Source organism: Diadema antillarum, unplaced genomic scaffold (genome assembly GCF_040938485.1).
Source record: "Diadema antillarum isolate AM-2024a unplaced genomic scaffold, OU_Dant_1.0 seq00001285_RagTag, whole genome shotgun sequence".
NCBI lineage: Eukaryota > Metazoa > Echinodermata > Echinoidea > Diadematoida > Diadematidae > Diadema > Diadema antillarum.
In genome coordinates, this window is record NW_027272064.1 from 165,389 (window position 1) to 186,730 (window position 21,342).

The following is a 21,342-nucleotide window of genomic DNA, read 5'->3' on the forward strand; positions in this document are numbered from 1 at the left end:
GTGGAAGGGGTGCACAGTGTAGCTAAGAAGACCAATTTAATTTCAGCATCTGCAGTTTCATTGAAAATAAAATGTAGGGCTATTCCAAGGGAAATTTTAATCTGCTTAAAACAGAAAAATCAATAAATACTTTTTCATCTTTTGCATTTCACTTCGAGTCTCTGACCATTACATTGAAAGTAATCCTTGTTTTCATCTTGATTTTCTGATTTGGAAAAAAAAAACGCCTTTGAAAAAGAAAAAGAGAGGAGCCATGTCACATCTTCACCCCACTACATTAATAACGTCTTTCTTCCATTCAAGCCACGTCCGCCATGGAATATTCAGGATAACAATTTTGGAATTTCAGAGCCTGGCTCTTTGTTCCAAGGTTAACCAGGAATAGCCAGAAAGCAGTATATGACGGGTGAGGGTGACACGTTTGAATCCTTCTGGTCCTTTTTCATTCCGACATGTTTGTTAAAATGTAGATCAAATGTTACGATCTTACAATTATATATACATTGATATTGCAGGGGGGCAATTAAATATTGATACAATTTCACCATAGCACACTTTCATCCCTCTGCATCAATAATCTTTCTTTCAGAATAATACCTGTCAACACTGTCCCAAATGGCACAAATGCACGCTCCACCTCCGGCAGGTTACCCTCCTCCCCAACAAGGCTACGCCCCGCAACAACAAGGCTACCCACCGCCCCAACAAGGCTATGCACCACCCCAGCAAGGGTACCAACAACCCCAGCAAGGCTATGCACCACCTCAGCAAGGGTACCAACAACCCCAGCAAGGCTATGCACCACCTCAGCAAGGGTACCAACAACCCCAGCAAGGCTACGCACCACCTCAGCAAGGATACCCACCGCCCCAACAAGGCTATGCACCACCCCAACAAGGGTACCAACCGCCCCAACAAGGCTACGCACCACCCCAGCAGGGGTACCCTCCTCCACAGCAGGGGCAAGCACCTCCACCTCAGCAACAGGCACCTCCGCCTCAGCAACAAGCACCTCCACCTCAGCAACAAGCGCCTCCACCCCAGCAACCAACGCAACCGAACCCTGTACAAACTGGTAACGCATCGCTACCCGGGGGTGCCGACCAGGGCTCGGCTACACCCTCGTCAAAGCCTGCACCGACCAAATATGACGGGGACGACATTCCAGATACAGACGTTTCTGGGGATTCCGACGATGAGGTATAAATCAGATGACCTATTGTATAGACTCAAATCAACGCAGTATACTCTTTTATTACTACTTGTATTCGTGATAGCAGTGATGATGATCATAATACTGATGCCTGTCAAAACAGCAATTACTGATCGTAATGATTAAAACCCCTAAGCAGCGATAACGACCATTAGCATATACAATGTATAGTGTCTAACCATGTCCATGGAACAGCTAATGGAAATTGTGATAAAGGCGATGCAGATGGCTATGAAATGATAAAATAGCAATACGGAAAATTGTTCCCAACATTTTTATTGCAGTATGTTGAAATTATCCCTCTTATATCATTAAAAAAGATGATACCCAAGGAAAATACTTTGTAAACAGCAACAAAATTGAATGTACCAGAAACACAAGAGAGAAACTCTTATATACATGGGAAACATATAATATTTTGATGGCATTATTCAGCCATAGTTTTAATCTTAAAAACTAATTATTATTGATTTCCTTGTTCGTACTTTGTTTGTGTGTCAGGAAGCGGAACCCAAGAAGAAGGAACTTGCCCTTGACACAATGGATAAAGTGGAAGGTTATGACATGGGACTAGACTTTCTCCCACCACCACCGCCGACGTACGAGGAAGCCACCAGGCCCCCTGTTCCCGAGCTGGGCGATGAGTAAGAACCAACGCATTACGACTTGACGTGTCTTTTGTGTGCGCTTCTCAACTCCAATAACACAATTTGTATTTGTTCCCTTCAAAATGTATGTTCAAAATCTTTTTTTTTTTTCGTTTAATGATGTTTATTGATTGTTTTTAATTTATAGATTGATATCATTTTCTTCACGATTAAGTTTTCATCGCAAATGATTGACAAATTGTCGAAAATAAACAACGGTTAATCAGTATCTAAATATGACTTATTTTCATTTATTCATGTTCATGAATATAGACGCATATATTGCACATTTGATAAGCAATCTGAGCTGACGCGTCAGGTATTCTCACAATTTTGCTAACATTCTTACGATCATAAGCATACAAACTCGGATAAATTTGTTTGTAATAATGATAATCATTTAGAATGATGATGATGGTGATGATAACAACAATAAGAATTGAAATTACTATAGCAATAATAATAATGATAATGATAATGATAATAATTATATTATTGTTATTATTATTATTATTATTATTAGTATTATTATTATTATTATTATTATCATTATCATCATTATTGTTGTTACTGAAGTCTATAATGATAGCTACCATATTCATAATTATTTTGGAAACTAAATACGTGTATTACACTGTTCGTTTTTATCAGACTACCGAGAATCACGGACGCCGAGGCCCGCGAGTCGCTACTCTCGTTTGTAGCAGAGCAGTGCTGCTGGGGCAAGAAGGCTGCCGAGGAACTCAACATCACCACAATCGAACACTCCACGGCCTTCCACGTAAGTACATGTAGATAATATTATAGTATAACCGGAAGACAGCAGCCCAAATTGAACAATTCATTGAGTCCCTTGTGTCAAAGTTGTTAACATGGTAAGTTTTAATCGAGAAATTCTAAATTTCAGGACAACGAGCACCTCGTTTGAAGGAAAGCATGTCTAGCCTTCAAACTCAAAGTGACCATTTTGTGTAGGCGTCATTCCTCAATACGCGGGAAATATTCGTATGTTGAAATCATAGTCTCCCAGATCCTCTTAGCCGAGTTTGAGCTAAAGTGAAAATTCTTCAAAATTTCTTGAGTGAAGTGAAATGGGTGCAGGTGTATTTTACTTGCGGTTGAAAAATATATTGATAGGCTTACCTACATGCGCTCTCTCTCTCTTATTTATAGATTAAAAAAAACCCAAACAAACTGGCTTGGACATGCATGGGAAGATTCAAATAATTCATAACCAAACAAAGCGATTATATTTATCATACGTCATTTACGATTATTTGTGCATTTTCACTAGGCGATCGTTCAATCATGAAGATTTTTGCTTATATATTCTATGTATTTTTCGATTATCATTCTGCAGTACACTTTGGAGACATTTACTGAAAAGCGATCCACCAAATGGGTCCATGAACCATACGTCGGTAAGCACACATTCCTCTTCTATCCCCCTCCACCATTCTTCATGATATTATTCTCTGCTACTCTGTATAATTTCATCATCCATGTCTGTCTACCCACCTTTTTTAAAACTTTATTCCTTTCTTTCTTCTTGTTTTTCTGTCTGTCTTTCAGTCTGTCTGTCTGTCTTTCTTTCTACCTATAACTCTTCTCATATAAATTGTATCTGAATCTTTTTGAAAACAGAATGTCTGTATATACCTGACATTCCCAGGATTGATTTGAAATCATTATCTATCACATTAAAAAAACCAACAACATATATCTACTTGATGTTTTTTCTACAACTATAGGTATTTGAAGTTTCTCAATGTCTTTGAAGACATTCATAGATTGCAACAGATAAATCATCTACGTATAAATCCTGTCCCTGTCCCTCTCTCGTTTACTCTCTCTTCATCCTGCAACAATAGAGAGCATGCGTGCTTGAATTTGAACGCCAAAATTCGCGTGATGTTTAAGGGGTAGCATAGGTTTGGTTTAATTGTGGATTCAGATTTTCACTTTTTGCGAGAAAATCAATATCACTTATATCTAATATTAAAGAACAAACACGAGGAATTAAAAGTGTATTTTGTGAAATCGCTCTTGAGATGACTAAGATATTCCAGTACAAAGTTTAAAAAAAGGATCGTAATGTGCGTGGGTCCACCTTTTAGAATCACTTTCTTTGAGTTTGTTTTTAGATATCAGCCATGTCAATACAGATTTTCGTAAAAAACAACAACTTGTAATTCCTCTCAGAACTGCTATGCAATTTAACACTTCATATAAGAAATTCCCATCTCAACCAAACCCACATAATACCATCCCCTTATACAGTTAAGTATTCGCTTTTGCATAGTGGCCTGTATACAACCTTTCATTCACTCTCACTTTCATGCAGGCCAGCCAATCGACGGTCCGTATAATGGCCCCGCCCCTCTTCCTTGGTCCATACCCGTGAACATACCAGCTCTCTTTCAGAACAACGTCCACCGACTTGAAGTACCCCACACAGCGTCGGTGAAGGTAAGTGGTGAACGCAGAAGCAAGTACATGTTACCTAACTGAAAATAAAACTTAACACCCAGGATCATTTGATCCAAAACGTGCTGACTTGCGTAATGTTAGTATAAAGTCTCGATATCTCGTTTGTAACTTTAAACGCAGCTCATACTCATTTTTCTTGTCAAATATTGTGTTAGGCACTAAAAAAAAAAACAAAAAACAAAAACAAAAAAAAAAACACCCAAGGCGCTTCAAACACACAACAGACTTATACATAATTTACTCATCGAGTTGTTGATCCTAGCATCGTCAGAAGAATAGTAACAACAACAATATATTAAGTAAGGAAGCCTTGAAAGAATTTAATTTCTTTTATCATAAAAACAAATCATCGAATAGTGTTATGCGTTTCAGATAATCGTTTAGGCTTTATCGTTTCCACTGTAAGATTCAAACTTTACTTAATAACTTTGTTCAGTTGACTTATACTTATGTATGAAGAAGAAATGCAAAAATGAAATCAGTCAAACAATCAATTATTCCCTGCATGGGATTCGTCGTGACTAAGATTGAAAAGAGGTAAGATATCAAAGACTAAGATAATTATTAAAGATGTGAATACAGTATCACGTTTCTCCTCCACAGCCCTGTCATAACTGTCGAGCTTGTGGATACGTACGCTGCCCACGATGCTACGGCAGAGGGCGGGTGAGTAAATTATGCTGACGATTGATTTTGGGGGGTTTATTCTTAGTTTTGTTTTGTTTGTTTGCTTGGTTTTTTTTTGTTAAAACGGCCATAGTTGCACAGTGTGATTAACGCGGCGAGTGTTGTTGTGTGTATGGGGGGGATTCTATAATACGCTGTATTTGATATTCCTCTTTATAGCTTATTCAAAAATATCTATCACACCTTAGTTATTAAATTATTACAGATTTTTAATATTGTCATCACTGATTCTATTGTCATTACTTGCATACACATTGCATGCTTGCATACTGCACAGTGAAGTGTACATACACGTTTGTTTGTTTGTTTGTTTTTCAACGTACGTAGGCCTAAGTGATGCAAAGCGCGCGCTTATGACCACGTTCTAGGATTTCCGGTTCCGCTCGACGTCCAGTGTTCGCGCGGAGACCTATACCGGAAAGAAATCCAATGTTCATCCAGTGTTCGTCCGCTGTTCGTCCACTGCTCGCGCTTGAGAGACAGAACGCCAATCTGCAAAGAACCCAAGGGGTACAGAACGGGGAAAATAATGCAAATGGAACGCGAAACTATAGTGGTAGCCAGTGAAATTGGGTGCATGCAAGTTATATCAGAACACTCGAACACAGATATCTTTGTGTGAAAATAGTAAAGAAAATTGTGTGAGAGTGTAGGGGAGGAAAGGATGGGTAATTATGTATAGACGGAGTGGGGTTTATGTTTATTAATTAATTAATTTAGTTATTCATTTTTTATTCATTTATTCATTCATTTATTTATTTGGTCGGATAGTGTATAGTAAAGAGGTATGGTTTATAGGAGATGGTAGTGAGGTGAGATTGGAGATATGTTTTATTTAGATATAATAATTATACTTCCATTTTTCCTTCGGTCATTGCTGTATTTCTATTTAATTTGTTATATTGAAACATGATAGCGGATGATCGGTATCTCAGTTATCTTGAAAAGAAATATCCTCTTATATGTTTATAGTATATATAGTACCAAAGAGAATTCATGTATTTTGTATAATTTGATTGGAAATGAATGGAGATCGTTATTGTGTAAACCTGCATGAGCTAAAGAAAAATAGTCATGGTCAGGCTGTTTACATGATTGTCTATAGTATTTTCATCATCATTATCTGTTCACATACCGTTGCTCCCTACATTGTCGTTGAGTTTGCTCAGTCGGTAGCGCGTACGTCTGCCTCCCAATCCTGAAGGACCCGGGTTTGAACCCGAGTCTGGACTGAGCAATGTTGTGTGTAAGCATACCGTCCCGTCTAGCAAGAGGCAAAACACTCTGTCCCTCGGATAGGACATAAAATGCAGGTCCCGTGAAGAGTCACAACTCATGCACGTATAAGAGCCCGCTTCATTCATTCAACGCAAAGAGCAGGTAGGATGTGTTTAACCCGGCCGGTGAAGTGGTCCCACCTCACATCCAACTGGACCCCATGGACGACCAGCTTTATAGCGTAGCTGAATATGGATTTTCCAGCCATCTTCTCACATGGAAATGAACAAACAAACAAACAAAGAATGTCTCTTCTTCTGTGTCACAGATCCGTTGTCGGCGTTGCAGCGGTAGAGGAATGCGGAATGTCCGGCGATACAACTCGTCGACGCAAAGTCACTACTACACCAGGGAAATCTGCTACTCTTGCGGCGGCGACGGGCGAAAAACGTACGTAAATCCGTTTGAAACAAAAGCATTAGATGCAATTCTCTCTTCTAATATCTTTCATATCCCGACTTGAGGCTTTTGCCATGATCCATGGACTACCACAGCCCAGTTGGATGCTAATTATGTTGAAAATATAAAAAAACAACAACAAAAACGATGACGCTGACAGATGAAGTCGATCAGATATCAGTCGTCAATGATGACAACTAAAGGAGATGAAGAACTAACCGTATAGACTGAAAACTATGAAGTGTCGCTATCTTTGCGTACCTGTTGATTATAAGATTTACCCCAACCACCGGCCACCACCACCACCACAAAAAAACAAAAAAACAACAACAACAACAAAACAAAACAAAACAAACGATTGTCAATAAAATTGTTGAAGTGATAGAATTCTGGTACAACCAAGTAAGTCATAGGAATCGTACGAGAGGCAAAAACATAATCGAGTAAAATTCTATATTATAGAAATTTAAAAAAAACCTCTAACTGTATCAGCCATCATTAAATTGCAGACGCAAAACACGATTTTTTTTTAAAACCATTGTATTATTTTAAATCAGAACTTGCATCGCAGAAGAATCATAATATTGTACATAATTAAGTCCTACACTTTATAGATTGATATAATTATTATCATTATTACTGTTATCACTATCATGTATTTCATTCTCGTGTCATGCAGGTGCTTTCGGTGCAGCGGTTACGGCCGTATTACCTGCAGAGTTTGTGACGGAAACACCCAGCTCAAATTCTACATCAGGCTCACTGTTGAGTGGTGTGTATAACTTCGTATATGAAACTTGTACGCTGCAGGTACTCTTGTAGTTCGGTGAGGAATATTTGTATACGGACTAGTGACCGTGGGAATTTCACCAATCTCGTCTAACCGGAAAGTGCTATATTGGCCAATTAGGAACTAGAACAGCGGTCACACCCCTAAACGCTTATCCAATTGGAATGAATGGTATACGTTTTGAGCTTGCGGAACTGCATGGCACAAACAATTTTTACACGGGTCACTGGTTGGCCTACATTATAAGCATTGTGATAGAAATCTGCATAGATGGACGCACGCTGCTGAATGTCAAAAGAGGGACTACCATTTTTATGCCTTCTGTGCAGAAATGCATTTCTGTATAGAATAATATTCAATTCTTACATCAATATGTGGGCTACATCGGCCTTCTGGAATAGTTCTGACCGCACGTTCCTAGTGCAGCTCAAAGTTTTGTCGAAATTAAATGCCATATCATGTAGACGTATCATCTTATGCATCGTGGGCATCAGGTTTTTACTTTCTTTTTTGTTTAAATAGGATGATTACTGTCAAAAAGACACTTATCACCACACAAGTTTGGTTATTGATACCATTTTATCGGGGTTACGTGTTGAACTATTTAAGCTACTGACTTTCACCTGAACTGACTGACACTGATACAATAAGAATTATGTTTGTCATATCAAAGGTTCTAAGAAATCACGAAGAAATAAAAGCAATGATGACCATTGACCAATCTTAAACATCTCCCAATGGATTCTCTTTTCAGGGTTAACCACCAGGAGGAAGGCATAGTAGAGCGAACGAACCTTCCAGACATACTCATCCGAAATGTGTCTGGTCAGACAGTCTTCCAGGAGGAACATCCGAAAGTAAGTCCTCCAGTGCTTCCGTATTCCAAAGCAGCCACGGAAATGGGGCTCTTTAGAAAACAGACAAACAAAAACAAATAAAAAACCGAAAACGTTAAGGATAAACACAAACACACACACACACACACACACACACATATATATACGCACACACACACATACACACACACACACACACATACCACATGGCACACTGAGGGTGCCGTCCAAAATAGCAAGTATATGGGACCAGGGGGGCATTTCATGAAGCAATTTGTCGGATATTTCGTCTGACAAACTGTTAAAAGCTACTGAAATCCTTGCTTCTGATTGGCTGAAAGCAAATTTTGTCCGACAAGTTGTCGGACAAAATGCTTCATGAAATGCCCCCCAGGTCTGAATTATAGTTGACATGCTATTGAAAGGCCTATAAATAGAATTCTGAAATCACCTTATACATCACTGACAATTTTATTGTGTTCACTGCTCAGCGTTAAGAGAACTAAAGCCTCTGATGATCCAAATTTGTTAAAGTGAGCACACTCACGGTTCACACTGGTGTGTATGACAATTATTATCATTGTAACTATGATCTTTACAATTAAGCAATGCATCAACTCATTATTAACCCCTGTCCAGTCAGTGACAATTAACTTAAATCGTCTGAACGTAATACCAATCAGTGCACTCCGTTTATAACGAAATGTCGATACATGTTTAACGCTAGAAAACTGCTGGTCTCGAGGACTTCGTTATAATGGCAGTCTATATAATATATAAATGGCGTTTCTGAGAGTATTGAAATTTAAATTTTGAATAACAGGTCTGGCCAATCAGCCACTTTCCAGACAGAGCAATTAACGACACGTCCGCCCAGATTGTAAAACGTCATGAACAAGCCTACAGAAACGAGCTGCTGCACAGACAGGTGAGTATCTTAATTGTTCTGTGTCGGTACACAAACTATGAGTAGAGTACTGAGTGATGATGCTAAAAAGTCTTTTGTTATAGCTTAGGTTAGAACCATGTGCAAGCATTGTTAGCAACAATAGTGTGTGCAGAAATTCGGGCTAGATGACGTTGCTTAGAATCATTTTCCATGGGGATGAATGCTTATTTCATCACACTTTTATAGTCTGTTGTGACAAGTGATAAGAAGCATAGCAGGGTTAATGTGCATTTTTGTGTACTGTCAAAAGCACTAGTGATTTTTCTTATACTAACAATGAGCTTGACCATTAAAATTAGGTCAAAGAAATCGCTCTGACCATTTGTCTTTATACCATAGTTTCCATTTCTGAATCTGCAATTGAAAATGATCGCTGCTCTCAATCAATGGAATTCTTGGACCAGCGCTAGTATGCGTGTAATTCATCATTTCTCAGCTCATCAAACGTTATGAAATTGTCCAGCAACCATAAAGCCGGGTTCACTGAACATATTATTTTGGAACTCCATAATAATTGCAGCATATAGGCCTACCATGACGTGTTGGCAGTAAACTTAAAGCTCTCTTGCTATTGTTGTTTTAAATATATTTGAAGTAAATTCTTCCATCCATGTGATATTTTTAGTTGTGACTTAATGCAATTATCAAAAATCTTGGTAATTCCGCTTATTTTTATTCAGTTTCTTTTCTTTTTGCAAAATAAGATTTTCATTTCTTTTCTTTTCCTTTTAGTTGTTTTTTTACTGACGATGGAATTCATCGCATTATAAATTGATTCTGTTCTGTTGATGCTTTTGGAATGGAACACGTGATGTCGTTATTCCTCTCTGTTATGTAATATTTGTTCTTCTTCCTACCCTTCCGTTTCGGTCACCTAGCGGCATAACGTTCGCGTCATTCCGGTAGCGGAAGCCAAGTGTCAGTACAACGACAAGTCCTTCGTATTCTTCGTCTACGGGTTCGAGCGGCAGGTGTACGCACCCGAGTATCCCATGCAGTGCTGCTGGGGGTGCTCTATATTGTGAGGTGGCAATATTGATGGATCCCCCCTCCCCGAAACAAAAATAGAGGAAAACTAGAGAAGTATGTCAGTAGAGTAACTGTAAAATAAAGAAAAAAACATTACAAATTACTTTGTCTATACTTCTGCTTATAGAAACAAACAGAAAAGGGGAAAATTAAGTTAGTTAAAAATCCAGCAATTCAAAATTCAACTCATTTCATTTGAAAAGATGATATATGTCTCGCTCTTGCAGCTTGTAGATATCAACATCGGAAGTCGATAAAATCGGGGTCCAGTCTATTTGTAAACTTTGTATTGAAGACTTAGATTAAATGGTGAGCATAATCTGATATCGCCATTTTCCCTACTTGTTATGAATGGAGAAAGGTTAAAACACAGATGTCGATGTCGTCGTATGTTCGATGATTGGAATGTGCAGTAAGCATCTGGAACAAAAAACATAACAGAGGGGTCGAATTTGAATTTCATTTTGAAAGGTTTGTAAAAGTCAGATTTTATTATTCATTACTATGATATGGATATTTATTAGAAGAAAATCTAAGGAATGTCAACTTTAAGAAAAAAAAGATAAACTCATCCAGAGCTGAGAATAAGGAAGTGCCATTGTACCAAATGCTTGAGTGAGCATAATCAATGTGAATGACGTAATCATATTAGCATGACAATGATATGTTTCGTAACTTCATTAGCATAAGAGTGAGCGATGACGCAAAGTACCTCAATAACATAGTAACAACATAATATGAACAATACTGATGACGTTATGAAATAGCATTGTAAAGGTATATTAGTATACATTCATATATTATGAAGTCGAAGTCACGAGAGGGTCGACGCACTCTCTGGTAAGTAAAGTTACTGGCAAACAAACAAAGTCCGTGTTTATTGGTCGTCATAGCAACAGGAAAACAGCAACAGACGAAAAGAAGAATGAAAAGAGGGCTTAATTCGTGTGAAAGTTATTTCTGGTACTGAAATACACGTGTTGTTGCGTCTGTTCGAATGTTTGCTTGACAACAAAACAGCTCCAAACCGATGGATGGAGTCCAACAGATAACATGTTTGTCTTTGTTTGAAGTCTTTGCGATGGAATGACACAATTTTACAGGACACGGTCATTGTCCTTCGTGCGCGCGATTCTATTAGGGATTGTGACATTCGTGAGGCTACGTTCTCCGCTTATCATCTCTTTGAAACTGTCCAAGTTGACTACATGTAGTTGTGCGTTGCGATAAGTCAATGTGATTCCTCACATCTTACAAGCATCTACAACTTCGGCTTTCTGTTTGGTGGAGAAAACTTTATAACTGTAGGTTTGGGACGGTCGTGAAGCTACGTTCTCCAAGTATCATCTCTTTGAAACTGCCAAAGTTGACTGGTTGTGTGTTGCGATAATTCGATGTGATTCCTCTTATATCGTACAAGCATATATACAACTTCGGCTCTCTTTTTGATGGAAAAAACTTTATAACCGTAGTTTTGGGTACCTATAAGGCAACAAGCTCCGTGATATAACTCCCCACTCCGAAATCTTTTTCCAGCTCGTCCAAGACAGTCATGTCGCCCAGGAAATGTCCCGTGTGAACATCATTCACATCATCTTTTTTTTAGGTCGATGATGGGCTCAGTGTCCGTGTAGAGAACGTTTCTCTGAAGTTTTTCCATTTAAGTGTACAGTCCGAGACGAGCGGGGCGAGTAGTGAATGTTACCAGTACGATATTCGTGTTTGGGAGCACTTCTTAAAAGTCGTCATCGCGGGCATATTGCACTTGAGCGAGGTTTTCGTGAGGAAAGTCAACGGTCTTTACCTCTGCAGGTCTTTCCGGACTTTCACAATATTCACTTTTTCGGATTTTTCTCTTCTAACGTCGATTAAAACGTTGCACTTCTTGCACTTGTGAAATAGTTGGCAGATTGATCGTTGTTTTTCAGTTTGCAAGGGTGTCTGATGATTTTCGAAACACCCTTCGCTCTTGAAACACCTGCCACAGTCAGGGCACTGTACCCACTTCTCTAACCGACAGTTTTGTTTTACTTTCGCAGCAATTGCACGTATCGAGGCAGACGTGCTTCGATACTTGATCGTACCCCTTGAAGCAAACCCTACAGCAATAGCTCTTACGGAGGAGAGCGGGCATGGCGACGATGACGTCATAATGCCCGTTATGGAAGAAAAGGGTCAACAATTTGCCATTCTCCGGCCCCTTGTATATGAGCCCATGCGTTCCACCATTGACATACACAGCGATTTTGGTAGCCTTTGTCATGGAGATACCTCTGGAATTGTTCTATTTTGCATGCAAAACGAACGGGCGTGGATTGAGCGCCGTTTGTTTCGCTCACACCGTCGGCCGGACTTTCCCATTGAGTCGTGCCCAGAGTCGCATTGAAAAAGTAGGCTCTTTCTTCTCTCTCAGTGTAGCCCACCTGCCACTCCTTTTCACGTTGTTCGTCCGCGAGCATAGCCTCGCCGAGTTCAATTGATGGATGAGCCTTCTGACTCCGGAATCGTCTGGAACGGCTGCATCCCCGCTCTTCTACTTCAGACTGCCCTCTTTGTATGTAGGCATACAGGAAAGCGGTCATCTCGTTCCGTTGCTCCTGCAGGGGGGCTAAAATTTTGGCCCTGTTGATGTATTTTCTTATATCCGGCAGCAGTTTGAAAAATTTTGCCCACTCATCTTCCTCCAATGGCCTCTGCTCCTTCAAGGGGGTGGATTGAGTGCCGTTTGTTTCGCTCACATCGTCGACCGGACTTTCCCATTGAGTCGTGCCCAGAGTCGCACTGAAAAAGTAGGCTCTTTCTTCTCTCTCAGTGTAGCCCACCTGCCACTCCTTTTCACGTTGTTCGTCCGCGAGCATAGCCTCTCCGAGTTCAATTGATGGATGAGCCTTCGACTCCGGAATCGTCTGGAACGGCTGCATCCCCGCTCTTCTACTTCAGATTGCCCTCTTTGTATGTAGGCCTACAGGAAAGCGGTCATCTCGTTCCGTTGCTCCTGCAGGGGGGCTAAAATTTTGGCCCTGTTGATGTATTTTCTTATATCCGGCAGCAGTTTGAAAAATTTTGCCCACTCATCCTCCTCCAATGGCCTCTGCTCCTTCAAGGGGGTGGATTGAGTGCCGTTTGTTTCGCTCACATCGTCGACCGGACTTTCCCATTGAGTCGTGCCCAGAGTCGCATTGAAAAAGTAGGCTCTTTCTTCTCTCTCAGTGTAGCCCACCTGCCACTCCTTTTCACGTTGTTCGTCCGCGAGCATAGCCTCTCCGAGTTCAATTGATGGATGAGCCTTCGACTCCGGAATCGTCTGGAACGGCTGCATCCCCGCTCTTCTACTTTAGATTGCCCTCTTTGTATGTAGGCCTACAGGAAAGCGGTCATCTCGTTCCGTTGCTCCTGCAGGGGGGCTAAAATTTTGGCCCTGTTGATGTATTTTCTTATATCCGGCAGCAGTTTGAAAAATTTTGCCCACTCATCCTCCTCCAATGGCCTCTGCTCCTTCAAGGGGGTGGATTGAGTGCCGTTTGTTTCGCTCACATCGTCGACCGGACTTTCCCATTGAGTCGTGCCCAGAGTCGCATTGAAAAAGAAGGCCCTTTCTTCTCTCTCAATGTAGCCCACCTGCCACTCCTTTTCACGTTGTTCGTCCGCGAGCATAGCCTTGCAGTCAGTGGGAGAAAGTAAAAAACAAAAGATGACGCCTTTTGGCATGTTGTCCTCTCCTCAATAAAGACCGTCCTCCTCGTCGTCTTCACAGGGTTCTGCGTATATCGTCATTAAATACCATATGGGGATGAGGTACTACCCATACTTGTTCCGACGAAATATCTGAAATCCCGATATTTTTGCCGGGGAAGCAAAAGCGAGGTACCCTTCCGGTACCTCGTCTAGTTCCTCAATACTAATGGTGTTCGGGGGTACTGAGTAAGGTGGTTAGATGGGTGGGGATGCTCCCTTGGTGCTGCATGATGGTCCCTCCTCCGATGGGGAGCATCCCCTGTCAGTGGATGGTCCCTCCGAAGGGGAGCATCCCTTGTTGGTGGATAGTAAAATAAATCGTATTGTCCCCGACAATATGATGTTCCACGATATCGCTGTATACGTAGATATCCTAATCTACGGGCGTGACATCCTTTGTTTTACGCTCCACTGAGGCGGAGAGTGGGTTTCGATTTTTTTTTTTTGTCAATACGATGTATTTTGGCAGTCCGTGGACGCGAAATTATGAAATTGTTTATGGATTGTCCCTTTAGACGAAAACAATCACAGATTGGTCTTTAAATTAACGTGAAAACAAGTTTGACAATATCCCTACTTGTATAGGGTGGAGTTCGGAGTGGTGGTGACGGTACTGTCTGCTCCCGAGCCGGTAGTTTGGGCAGCGCTGATGGTAGGGTGGTGCGTGCACGGTGAACGGGCAGTAATGCTTGTTGCTTCCACGGCTCTCCTAAATATAAAAAGAAGAAAAACAAAGACAACGATCAGATAAAAACATAGATACGCATATGTGCATATACATATATACATACGATATAAGATACTAAAAACAGACTGCATTACAATCTCATGTGTGCGCTACCAAATTATCAGTCTAAATCAGTAAGAGTAAAAATGCCATTCTGACAATTTATCATGCAACATATGCACCACGATCTCGACAACTTGTAAAACATAACTTAACTAAAGTTTCTATCAAAGATAACACGATAGAGGTTACTTACATGACGTAGTCTCGTCAATAGAGACCGTCCTCCTCCTCATCTGACAATGGTTCTGTATCCATCGTCATTAGATACCAGATGGGGATCAGGTACTCCTCATACTTATTTCTCCGGAATTTTTGAAATCCCGGGATGTTTTCACCGGAAGCAAAAGCGAGGTACCCTTCAGGTAGCGAGGTACCCTTCAGGTACCTCGTCTAGTTCGTCATCTATACTATTCGTTGGTGGTGGCACGGAGAATGGTGGCTTGTAGGCGGGGGTGCCCCCTTGTTAGTGGATGGTACCTCCGAGGGGGATGCCCCCTTGTTAGTGGATGGTCCCTCCGAGGGGATGCTCCCTTGTTAGTGGATGGTCCCTCCGAGGGGATGCTCCCTTGTTGGTGGATGGTCCTCCCTCCGACGGGGAGCATCCTTTAACGATGGGTCCTCCCTCCGACGGAGAGCATCCTTTCACGCTGGGTCCTCCCTCCGACGGAGAGCATCCTTTCACGCCGGGTCTTCCCTCCGACGTTGGGCATCCTTTGTTGCTGGATCCCCCCTCCTCCGACAGGTCCGACGTGGATGGTCTCTTCGTTGTTGGTGTTACTCTAGATCGACATAAATGATCGATAGTCAGTTGGTCCATGACTTATCTTGAAGTTGACGCAACTTCGAAAAATGTTCAAATGTGAACTGTCTGTACAAAACACTGTTTTTCATACCGTGGGGAGGTCAATATGACCATACGGTAAATTCTTTCCACCGTCCAGGTGGACTCTCTTGGTAAATACTACCTTGTAATTGTTCTTCTGACACGTGGTGTAGATATTCTTTGTCTGAAAGTCACGCACTATCTTTGGTGCAACTATGGTCCGTGTTGTAGTCGCTCCGTCACGTCATCCAGCAGAACCCGAGGGAAGACCAACCTAGTATACAGCCGAATATGGGCTATCCAACCATCTTGTCAGATGGAAAATCAATCAATCAAACAAACAAAGAAGAAAGCACACGAAATAAGACTACATCGTATTGAGTTTTGCCAAATAAACTTTAACAAAATGTATCGACATCTCGTCCATTTAAAACATATCATACATATATATGATAGAAAATTCCAATATGATAACAGATTGTGGTTGGCGTCAATTTCGTTACAACTGATTGTTGTCATATTGGACAAAAATAAACTGCTTAAAACAATCACAGATTCGATATCTACACAAAAACTTTCACATAACTATCGATTAATGTGCAATTCGTCCAATTCGTTTCCAATACGTCACATTGGTAAAGAAAAAAGGCGTTGTACCAAAGAGCGTTACAGTAACTCTTGAACTGAAATGGAGGTATGCAGAGTTAAACTATACAGTTGCATAGAATACACGAGGGTAACGTAACAAGCATGCAGCATTTTTCTTCGTTTATTGTTTATATTAAAATAAGGTTGCGAAAATCGACAAAAGGATATCACAGCGAAATCTTGTCAAGGATCCGGAACTATATGTAATTATGATAAAACTTAACGATATTCTCAGAAAATGGTTAATACGATATACACTTCTGTCCCTTATAAAATTCTCTTGTAAGAAATCTACATTAGTCTTTATCATCGCAATATGCAAACTGAAATTCACCGACAGTATGTAATCCCCCCTCCCCCCCCCCAAAAAAAAGTAGTGCAAGAAACTCGAATGATTTCTTCGTTTGACAGTAACCATGTACACGACATAGTTTTAAAATCGTGCGTTATGATTCTCTTGTTGAACACGAATTTAGTGCGATCTAACGGGTCTGACAGAGACACTGTTCACCAAATTTCTTACCTGCGTGTTCTTGTCTAACAGGGCACTCTCTCTTCCAATGTCCCGCCTTTCCGCATCGAAAGCATCGTGCTTGCCTCCTCTTTTCAAAAAGCTCTCATCAATTCCTTCTCCAGCTCAATTACCCGGGCAGGGAACGGCAACTTTGGTCTTTCTTGTTGATGATTTTTGGTCTTCACTTCAGTGTGAGCATCCTGTTGTAAAGCATTCGGTGATGATGCATAGTGAAGAAATCAAGTGTGAAATAATTCCACACTACTTTCTGATGTTTCTTTTAGAACGTTTCATATCCGCCCCTCTCAGAAAATTCATCCATCTTTTTTTTAAACTTTATATTCTTGTTTTATAGTCAAGGCTCTCGTTCCTTGTCTGTCTGCTTTTTTAATCCCTTTTGTAAAATCAAACTTGCTTTGTTACGGCTATACATTAAAGATCAGATGTTCAAAAGTAAATTTAAAAAATCTGCAACATTATTCTTTCTCCTGAAAAGTCAAAACATCGCCATCGTATATGTTCGATAAGAGCGAGGATTCGCTCCAACTTAAGTCCATCTACTCGTGTTGGTATGCCCACATCTTGCTTCAAGTTTGAAGATGATATGGCAAAGCCTACCTTATCGCTTTTCTCAAAGTTTGCCATTATTCGCCTTATGTTGCTCTGAAACAATGCGCCCACCACATCATGAGACGCGTGAGAGAATAAGGAAGTCCAATCAGACCCAAATGCTTGAGTGAGCACGAACAATGGGTGCGATGACGTAACGTTATTAGCATAACAATGGGCTAATTTGCATAGGAGATCACGCAGAAAGGTCATGGACGTCTCTGGTAACTAAGCAACGGGTAAACAAACAACATAGCGGTTGATTTTTGGCGGGAAAGCGGTAGAATGTTCGAAAATTGGCGGGTTTTTTAAATAATGGCGGGAATAAATGGCTGCTTTTTATTGTAGAAGAGACGAGAGAGGAAAATGGCGCCTGTTTGAATGATTTCTCGGTTGCCACGGTAAAATAGTGCTCGCGTTCTTGACTCGGATATGGAGCAAAGCGGGTATAATGGGACTTACCTACGTTTGTCCGATTCGTCAACCCGTTGTTCATGACGATTATACAGCTATGAGATAAGGGGAAACCAGTTCTGACACGAGATATCCGTAGACAAGAGATGTAGGTATGGGGAAAGGCAGTTTCCAAGGTGCAGAATGTATGTTTCCATGGCAATGAGACGCCTTCGTGGCACGATCAGCAAGAAACTGTTTGTAGCATAATCGACTAAGCACAGCTTGTATCAGGGCGATGACCTTTGCCGGTTCCAGAAGGTCGTTGTTCATGATGATTATGTATGCAACTATGTGTTGTAACTCTGGCCGGAGACATCGGGAGACAAGAGATGCAGATTAAAGGACGCGATATCCGTAGGCAAGAGATGTGGGTATAATTTAAAGCCAGTTTCCACGTTGCAGAATGTACGTTTCCACGGCAATGAACACTACCGCATTTCTTGGTATCGTCCTTGTTCAGTTTACATGAAAACAAAGTGTGACATTTTTCCTACAAACATGCTCACTACATACCTAACTTCACATATATCTGTAAAAGTTACACAGATTAAAAAAACAACAACAAATGTTTTCCCAAAGCATAACTATGTGAGTGTCTCATAATAATGGGGACAGCAGGTTTTTTGTTTTGTTTTGTTTTGTATTTCATGGTAGAGAAAGAGTTAACTTTACTGAGTAACAATTTCCGATAACATAATGTACCATGACACATTACATTAATTTTGTAATGCGCGTAATACAATGTTTCTAAGTGTATAGAGAAAGGAGGAAAGGAGAGATGAAAAATGAGGGAGAACAGCCATTATCAAAACACAAGTAAGAATAACATGACATAGATCAATGTGTACCAGTCATTAAACACATATAGTAATTGAATTACACTCAACACATTAAGTTAGGTAAGCATTCAATATGGGAAAAGTTAGGTGTTAAGAAGCACCTTCAATGATTTCGATGTAACCAACTCCGATGTAATTGATATTTTCTTTAAAAAAAGTAGTTTACAAAGAACCAAACGTCCGCTAACCTGCTTAACTAGTAATGCTGGTAGGGCGGTGCTCGGAGTGATGGCAATGGTATATTTTTAGCGGTGGTGACGGTGCTGTCTACTCCCGAGCCGGTAGTTTGGGCAGCGCTGGTGGTAGGGTGGTGCTTGCATCGGAGCGGTGATGATGTTGTCTGCTTACTCGGTATACAATGTAGTTCGGCAGTGGTGTTGCTTCCACGGTTCTCCTAAATATGAAAAAAAAGGAAAAAAAACAATCAGATAAAAACATAGATACACACATGTACATATACATATACATACGATAGAAGATACTAGAAACAGACTGCATTACAATCTCATGTGTACTCTACCAAATTATCAGTTTTAATCTGTAAGAGTAAAATGTCATTCTGACAATTTATCATACAACATACACACCACGATCTCGACAACATATAAAATATAACTTAACTAAAGTTTCTATCAAAGATAACACGATAGAGGGTACTTACATGACGTTGTCTCCTCAATAGAGACCGTCCTCCTCCTCCTCCTCATCCGACAATGGCTGCGTGTCCATTGTCATGAGGTACCATAGTGGTATAAGATATTCCCCATACTTGTTGCGGGAGAATTTTTCAAGCCCGGGGATATTTGCGTCCGATCCAAAAGCGAGGTACCCTTCCGGTACCTCGTCCAATTCGTCATTGATTGAATTTGTCGGTGGCGGTACCGCGAAAGAAGACTTGTACTCGGGGGATGCCCCCTTCTTGCTGGAGGATGCTCCCTCCTCCGAGGGAGGACCCCCCTTACTAGAAGGTCCCCCCTCCGATTCCGATGTTAACTTGTTGCCGGATGGTCCCTCCGGCGCGGGGGACCCTTTGTGGGAGGATCCCTCCTTCTCCGATGGGGATACTCCATTGCAACAGGATGGTTTCTTCGTTGAATTCGTTGAATCTTCCATTGTTGACACGTTGAAATCGAAATGGGTGATGCTCCTCTCGGATGTTCTCCTTCCTTATATAACCAGTGACACCCTTTATTTTTCGTTCCAGGGGTAGCGTCGGTTTCGATTTTTGCGTATACTTTTCCCACCAATACTCCTTTAAAGGCTTCCTTTGAAGGAGTAGTTGTATTCCGGGTAGGATTAATACCTTTATTTTACGTTCCAGGGGGGAGCGTCGGTTTCGATTTTCGCGGACTTTTTCCAGCAATACATGTATTCCTGTCTTTTCTTTCTATTTCTTTATTTTACCGTTTACTTTCCTTGTTTTCTTGTTTCTCGAACACGCTTTAAACCTTCCTTCATTTTTTCTTTTTATTTCTTTGTTTTTTCTTTTTATTTCTTTATTTTTTGTACTATTTTCCCCCGAATATTCCTGTCTTTTCTTTCTATTTCTTTATTTTACCGTTTACTTTCCTTGTTTTCTTGTTTCACGAACACGCTTTAAGCCTTCCTTCATTTTTTCTTTATATTTCTTCATTTTTTCTTTATATTTCTTTATTTTTTTTGTACTTTTCCCCCGAATATTCTTGTATTTTCTTTCTATTTCTTTATTTTTTCGAGCTTTGCTTTCAACGTTGGTTCTTTGAACCGCTTTAACCCACCTGTTTGCACTCTCAATTTCTACCGCGATGTTCAGAATTCTTCCTTCTTTAAAGACATTGGTACGTTGTAACAGCTGTTATGTTCATTGCACTACGACTGGTTGTTGTATGTCTTCTCTTTTCATCTGAATTTCCATGTGCATGCGTTCTCGTCTTCTATACTTCCTTGTCTCTCTGAAGACATGTAATGAACGATTTTCTAAAACCGATTAAACCCTGTACCGTACATATTATACGTTGATCCACGTTTCGAGACCTACATGAGAGAAGAATTCGTAATATCTCAGTATATTTCTGTGTTTTTTTTTTGTTTTTTCTGTATTTTTTTTCTCTACGATTCAGTCATTTGTTGTACCCATACTCCGCGTATCAATCTGTAGCTCAAACCTAATTGGAACCTACGCTTCACAATCTTGTTTTTTATTAGGTTCCTTCATATTTCTTTAACATTCATTACCATATCCCAACTTTTATCGATCGACCACTATGTTTACAGTAGCGGTATTCTATGGTACGTCTCCTAGTCGGACTTCGTGTATTATTCAGTTTCGTTATATTCGATGTATTTTTCATTTTTCACGCGTCTCGAAGCGCACGATACCTAGCAAGGAGGGCTAGGCGACCCCGAAGATAATAGATGTTCCGTGATAGCGATGTATACGTAGAGATTTCGTTATATTCGATGTATTTTTCATTTTCAGTCGTCTCGAAGCGCACGGTACCTAGCAAGGAGGGCTAGACAACCCCGACGATAATAGGCGTTCCGTGATATCGTTGTATATGTAGAGATCTATAATTCACGGAGGTGAAAGTAAGAAACAAAAGACGTCGCCGTTTGGTTCGTACCCAACCG

The 21,342-nt window shown here is 40.6% G+C and overlaps 1 protein-coding gene across 1 annotated transcript; it reads left to right on the forward strand.

Annotated features, from left to right (window-relative positions):
• Positions 1 to 615: 615 nt before the first annotated feature.
• Positions 616 to 10,314, forward strand: LOC139707935 (protein SSUH2 homolog). Its single transcript, XM_071619930.1, has 11 exons — positions 616 to 1,200; positions 1,715 to 1,857; positions 2,512 to 2,641; positions 3,221 to 3,281; positions 4,205 to 4,329; positions 4,954 to 5,016; positions 6,584 to 6,705; positions 7,394 to 7,486; positions 8,259 to 8,361; positions 9,164 to 9,268; positions 10,168 to 10,314. The coding sequence occupies exons 1-11, from the start codon at positions 616 to 618 to the stop codon at positions 10,312 to 10,314; spliced, it is 1,677 nt and encodes a 558-aa protein (XP_071476031.1).
• The last annotated feature ends 11,028 nt before the right edge of the window (positions 10,315 to 21,342 follow it).

What these genes read in the sequence shown, in the direction of transcription:
- LOC139707935 (XM_071619930.1), top strand. Translation starts at nt 616, where the DNA reads ATGGCACAAATGCACGCTCCACCTCCGGCAGGTTACCCTCCTCCCCAA. An exon ending in AACACTCCACGGCCTTCCAC is followed by an intron (nt 2,642 to 3,220) that starts GTAAGTACATGT and finishes ATCATTCTGCAG; the next exon opens with TACACTTTGGAGACATTTAC. An exon ending in ACGAGCTGCTGCACAGACAG is followed by an intron (nt 9,269 to 10,167) that starts GTGAGTATCTTA and finishes TCGGTCACCTAG; the next exon opens with CGGCATAACGTTCGCGTCAT.